This window comes from Gastrolobium bilobum, unplaced genomic scaffold (genome assembly GCF_033153095.1).
Source record: "Gastrolobium bilobum isolate Gb01-03AN ecotype WA unplaced genomic scaffold, APGP_CSIRO_Gbil_v1 utg19603, whole genome shotgun sequence".
Taxonomy (NCBI): domain Eukaryota; kingdom Viridiplantae; phylum Streptophyta; class Magnoliopsida; order Fabales; family Fabaceae; genus Gastrolobium; species Gastrolobium bilobum.
The window spans coordinates 88,743-95,315 of record NW_026895844.1 but is presented as its reverse complement, the minus strand read 5'-3'; the positions used below and the strand labels follow the sequence as shown (position 1 = coordinate 95,315).

Sequence of the window (6,573 nt, the reverse complement as noted above, 5' to 3'; positions counted from 1 at the left end):
TTTTCAGTGATGGATTTTTTGTATTCAAAAAAAAAAGAAGGGTTATTCCGTTTTAAAATCAGAACGTACAACAAGCTTTTGAGAGAAAGCTTCAAAGAAGTACATACCTAAATGCATGTTTAGTAATCAATTATTTTGAAGAAATAATTACTCTTTCTAAAATCTCTCTTTAAGAAAAACTTTTGATTAACATATTTTTTGACACAAATTAAATTAATATAAACATACAAGCCAGACACAAATTAAATGTGGTTAGGTGGACAGTGGACACACACATGCACAATCAACGGAGAGACATTGGAAAGAGAGGGCCAGCCCGCGATGTAAAAGATTAACCAAATATTTTATTAAAGTCAGTGTATGAATGTAGTCTATGTTGCACCGACACGGACACGACACTCCGACACGTTAATTTTAAAAAATAAAATAAATTTTGACATGTTAGGACACGTTTTGATATTATATAATATTTTTAATTTATGTAGTATATATTATATTTAATATTCAATAATTTAACAAAAAAATAAAGCTAAACTTATAATACTCATCAATTTTGCAAAGAAATATAAGATATCCTAAATGTTTATATTAAACTCAATAAAATAGTAATCGTAATCCAACAAATTTAATAGTTGAAACTCAAAATGCAACGCAACATAATCTTTGAACCTTTTTTGAGTCTTTGCAACGAGTATTGGAGTGTTGGGAAGTGTCAAAGTATCGGTGAGTGTCGGAAAGTGTCAGACACGACACATCAGGGATATTAAAGTGTTGGTGCTTCATAGGATGTAGCCCACTAGATTTAGATTTATAAAAGACGTTGGGCCACGAAACAAAAAGATTAACTGAAATGTGTTCTAATTTAATTAAGGAACTAATGTTCTTTATATTATATGAAATAATTCTTATTTCCTACACACATATACAAGTATATGAAACTCATATAAGGTCATATGAAGAAAAAAGAAAAAAAAAAATTAACCCCACCTATTTTTATGTATATGTAAAAAAAATAAAATCATCTCCTATAATATAAAAAAAACATTAATCCCTTTAATTAATAGTCTCAAATTCAACGTATTAAAAATTCTGGATACGAACATGTATTAAAAATTTAAGATTTAAAGTTTAGGATTTAGATTTAAGGAACTTGGGTATGCACATGCCGTTTCAACCAAAAAAAAAAATCAGGCTACAGAACTCGGGTACCAACCGTCTGACACAAAATGAATAAAAGCAGGAAAAACAAAGGAGTCACTTAACATGCCAATAAACATATAAATAGACTACTTTTAAACCTCGATTCCATAGAAGTTGTCATCAGTTCATCACTGAGTAGTTGTTATCCAACAACCAGTACACCCTGAAACACAAAATATATTGCATAAAAACTGCGATCCCCATAATTATGCAATTCGTTTATCATCATTTATTTTGGATGTGGGGTCATTCAGATATCTCCAGCACAAAAAACACTACTCATTTTACGAGAAGGGTTATTTTTACAATTTAAAAATTTTATAACCTTTTATAACTTATTTTTTACTGTTCATTTTCATCAATCTAACAATTATAATTTATTAATAATTAATAAATATGATCTAATAAATCATAATCATTGGATTGACAAAAATTAACGACAAAAAAATAGGTTATAAAAAATTATAAGTGAAAAGAAGTTGTAAAAATAAGGTTCCTCCATTTTATTAGTAAGGATCGTCTCAAATACCGTATTACTGACCTAGCAGTATCTTTTAGTGGCAGATAATTGATCGAGTACCAAGGAAGGTATCATGTATCCAGTCTAATTACATTAAAAAAATGGCACAAAACAAATCCATCCATGCCACCTAAGCAAAATTCAACCAACTACAGTTACATTTTTGTGACACCAACAAAACAAGCTACACAATGACTTTCTTTAGGTCCTTGTTCTAGCAGTCTTACATCTAGTACTCCCGAAAAATGCAGGGTATGTCCTACAAATTATATTCATACTTTCATATTGATTTTAAATCTAGGAAAAGTTGCTTTGTAAATATAACCAGCCACATTTCAAAGTAAAATACTAAAATCTGAATAGATTCTGAAGAAAATGGAAAATGACAATACTCCAAGTAGCAGCATGAAGACAACACTATACTACATAAGCAACAAAGCCGAATAATTAAAAAAGAGTAAATGCTTGAAAACACAACCATAGCAGCAGTTCATGATCTTCCAAAATTGCTCATTAACTTGGAGAAGGGGTGGCAGCCTCTAATGAATCATATGAAAATCATAGCATAGTTCAACACTTTGTCAAAACTAATAGCACGGGACATGGCATCATCAGTGATGTTCTCATATTTTACCTGCCTGGTTGCCTCCTTAGTCCGTACTTTAATTGATCTGAACTAAAGACTATACCCTATGAAGTACATAAAAGAAGAAAGATCAAAACAGGACATAGGTGCACTTCAACTGGCAACTGATGAGAAAAAATCAAAAGGAATCTTTTAGTGTGTGTGTGCCCCTGTTTATATAATATGAACATATCTATCAGCACAATCAATAATATGCAGCACCGGGCAATTTCGAGGTATATGTAACACTCCACAAGATAGATAGGTTCATATCCATCATTCAAAGTTGAGACAGTAAAGCCATCATTTGAGTACCAAACAAGAATGAGCATAATTGGAATTTGGAAGCAACCATATTGCAGTCCATAGTTAATGGAATTACAATAAAATTTATCCAACACCATCAAAGATGCCATTGCATTAAGAATTTAATTTTCAAAGTAAATCCTAGTAATTTTCCACAGGGTTACTGCTTCCTGTATGTCAATCTCCAACAAGTCCACTCACAATGTACACAAAATATATCGAGTAATGATTGTAATTTTCAATGGAATTACCATGTTCAGAACCAACATTCTTGCTCGTGAAAGGTGTTCCAATATAGAGTATCACAGTTACGCAATTCAACTGTTTTGGTCGATGCAATGTAATGCCCTGGAAATAGACTAATGCACCAATTCTATTTTACTACATCAGAATAGCTCTGTTCATAAACCTCACTATCCACATCTACCAGTTATCCGACCAACAGTAATTTTGAACTACCATTTAAAGCAAGACTAATCACCTATAAAAGTACCATTTCCCTAAACAACTATCCAAATCATTTAACAAGCAAGGAGCATAAAAAAAAAATTCAAAAGAAAAAAGGGGCAACCTCTCGATAGAAACCGTACACAAATGCCATCTGGTTAAGAAATTCAGCAAGTCAACATTCTCAGCTCTTTGCTACTTCCTTATATTCTGTGAGAAAGTTTTAGAGTTGTTCTCGAAATACTCTTTATAAGGATGATCCTCTGGGAGAAGACTCCGATACTTCTCAAATTGTTTCTCGGCTTCATCTTTCTTTCTCATCATAGTATACACAACACCCTGACACAAGTAAGGTCTAAAATCACTTGGTTCTTCCTTCACAAGCTCCTGATACATCTTCATTGCATCAGAATAATCCCCTTCTATCACTTTAATCTGCGCAATCAACAGCTTCAAGTCCCTCACTTCTGAATCCATATTTTTCTCTTGGCAATGCTTCACAGCTTCTTCCACCCTCTTCGACAAATCCTTAGTTGACTCGTTCAATTCTGAAGTTACCAATAGAAGGCCGTGAAAAGCTTCAACGCGAAACGAGTCTTCCTTAAGCAAATCTTCGAAACCCTTTCTAGCCAATTCATATTCACCGTTGTGACTATACAAGTGAGCCTTCAACAGTGGCCACTCTAACTCCTCCGGTTCGAGCTCAATCAAACGGTCCATAACCTGAATCGCTTCTTCGATTTTCCGAGCTCTGACCTTAACCTCCACGAGTGACCTAAGAGCTTCGGCGTCATCGGGATTGTTTCTCAGTTGCTCTTCTATTGCCCTCTCGTTTTCTTCGATCGAAAGATTTTCGGTCGCGACGGACTCCGCCGCGGGAGGCATGAGGGCGGCGGCGGCGGGTTTGAGCTGAAGGCGCATGAAAAAGAATGCGGCTGCGGCTATGGCGATGCAGGTTGGTTCGGCGAGAGGTGAGAAAAAGGGGCTTAGGGTTTGGAGAAAGTTGGTTAAAGGGTTTTGGGGTTTGTGAAAAGCATGGTGTCTGGGTAACGGTGACGGTAACGGCGACGATGAGGCTCTGATGGATGATAATTGGAAGGGTGAAGAAGAGAATGGATGTGGTGGTTGTAGAGAGCGGAAGGAGAGGGAAGAGAAAGGTGTTGGTGTTGGCAATGAAGAATGGCGGTGAATGAGTGAAAGGTGAGAGTGACGGAATTTAGGGAGAGACTCCATGGCTAAGGTTGAAGAAGGAGGAGAGATACCCAAAACCCTGCTCTAACACGAGTACCAGAGGTTCTAACAAAACCCCTGAGAAATGAGAATATGCTCCCGATCAGGCAACGGTGTCGTTTCCTCACGCTAATTTTTTTTTTTTTTTTTTTTTTTTGTGAATCGAGATCATTTTACACCGATATAAGATCTTGACTATTGATGATTCTGCTTAAATCTAATGCTTTGAAATTTTATTTATGTGAGTCAGTAAATGCAAGTGGAATAATTCTCAAAATAGAGGGCAAAACATTTAATTCTTATATCGATGTAAGAATACTATATTTTTTTTATAGGTATTATAAAAGCTGATAAAATTTTGGTAATTGATCTTCTGTTAAAATTTTACATGACTTGGTCATGTAAAATTTTATATCTCTCTCTTTCTTCATTAATAGTAATTGAATTCCACTTATTTAATATATGTGAAAAAGATAGATATAAAGGTTTCACATGTACAAACAAAAATAATGGGATAATATATACATTTGGACTTGTTACTCGTGAATCAAACGGAATTTCAGAGGTTTTCCTTGACTGCCCGTGGATTCAGCAGCAGTTCAAAAGGTTGACCTATTCGGGAATTCCCGGATCTACGCTTATTTTCAACTCCCCGAAGCATTTCGTCGCTTACTACGCCCCTCCTAGTCTCATGTTACATGAGAGTAGTTCTCTTATGTTATAGAGAGAATTTCAGTGGGGCCCACCATTAAAAAGCAAAAAAGAAAAAGAAAAAAGAGGAGGTGCGATTTTCGAAGATAGAGAAAATAAGATAATTATCTCATGTAAAATAAGAGTAGTATTTCTCTATATATATATAGGGAAAAAAGTTTCTAATGTTACTTTAGACAACTTTGTCTAATGTTCATCAAAACGACGTCGTTTTGGGATTGAAAAATCAAAAAATTAGAATGATAAAGACTATTATAACCCTGAAATAAATTAAAATTACAAACACACCATGATTTTCGCCCCGAAACGACGTCGTTTCGATGAACATTAGATAAAGTTATCTAAAGTAACTTTAGAAAAACTAACCCTATATATATATATATATATATATATATATATATATATATATATATATATATATATGTAATCACACAACAGGATCAACATATACTAGCATAAGAATAATAAGTTTTATACTAAATCTTAACCATTGATTTTCGTACATCTAATGGTTGTAATTTATTGAGTCGCATTCATTTATTAATTATTAATTCTCAATAATTATAACCGTTAGATGCACGAAAATCAACGATTAAGATTAGATGTAAAACTTATTTTTTCTTTCTAGATACCACATGTATCCTTCACCTTAGGCAATCCTGTTCGGGACAGGTCCATGATTAAGGCTTTAAATTCTTTCTAAAGATGGTACTAGGAAGATCAAACACACTCTCACCCTCATCTGCTTAACTCTCATGAGCCAACTGAGCTATCATCATTTGGTAAGATTTATTATCTACATCGGTGTAAGTTGATCCCATCATATATATATATATATATATATATATATATATATATATACCTATTTTTTATGTGAATTTTTTGTATGCAAGTGCATCTTTAATGTGTTAAATATTAGGTTAATATATACATTTAGTTCTAGTAAACAATGAAAAAACACAAGGAGATAATTGATTAAGAAAAAGAAGTATACATAGGATTTAGTGTGGAGTAATTTATTGAGTCGCACTTGGAAGCAGTAACTGTCTAGCAGCGAAAGTTTTGGGGTGCATACTTAGGCCTTAACCTTGCCTAGGAGTGTGGCTATCGTAAGGTGTGGCTGAAGGGAGATTCAATGGTTGCTAAAGACCTGATAGTCAATGGGTGCCCAAACCACCACCCCTTGAGCAACCTTATCACACGTATCAGGGACCTTATTAATAGAGACTGGTCTATCTGCATCTCTCATTTCTTTAAAGAAGGTAATGGAGTGGCAGACTGGCTAGCCACCCATAGTTACAGTTCCAATTAGGATATGCAGATCTTTTCTTCCCCACCTCCAGCATGCCTAGATAGGTTAGCTTTGGATTCAAAGGGAATAGTTTTCCCCAGATTTGTATCTCGTTAAGTTCCATTACTCATCTTTCCAAAAAAAAAGCATAAAAGGTAAGTGATGAAATATTGAACCACATGGTGATTTTTGAATTTTTCCTTCACAAAAATTAAATAAAATGAAAAAAATATGATGACTGAA

General features: G+C 34.1%; 1 protein-coding gene across 4 annotated transcripts; it reads right to left on the bottom strand.

Annotated features, from left to right (window-relative positions):
* Positions 1-1,167: 1,167 nt before the first annotated feature.
* Positions 1,168-4,368, bottom strand: LOC133296373 (protein SLOW GREEN 1, chloroplastic-like). 4 transcript variants are annotated; one of them, XM_061495338.1, is made up of 3 exons: positions 3,223-4,368; positions 2,355-2,410; positions 1,168-1,363 (listed from the first exon to the last, which is right to left on the bottom strand). In XM_061495338.1, the coding sequence occupies exon 1, from the start codon at positions 4,329-4,331 to the stop codon at positions 3,294-3,296; it is 1,038 nt and encodes a 345-aa protein (XP_061351322.1). In that variant the 5' UTR covers positions 4,332-4,368; the 3' UTR covers positions 1,168-1,363; positions 2,355-2,410; positions 3,223-3,293. The 4 variants fall into 4 exon arrangements, with proteins under 4 accessions (XP_061351322.1, XP_061351324.1, XP_061351323.1 ...); XM_061495340.1 differs by having other exon boundaries at positions 3,242-4,368; XM_061495339.1 differs by lacking the exon at positions 2,355-2,410.
* Positions 4,369-6,573: the final 2,205 nt, after the last annotated feature.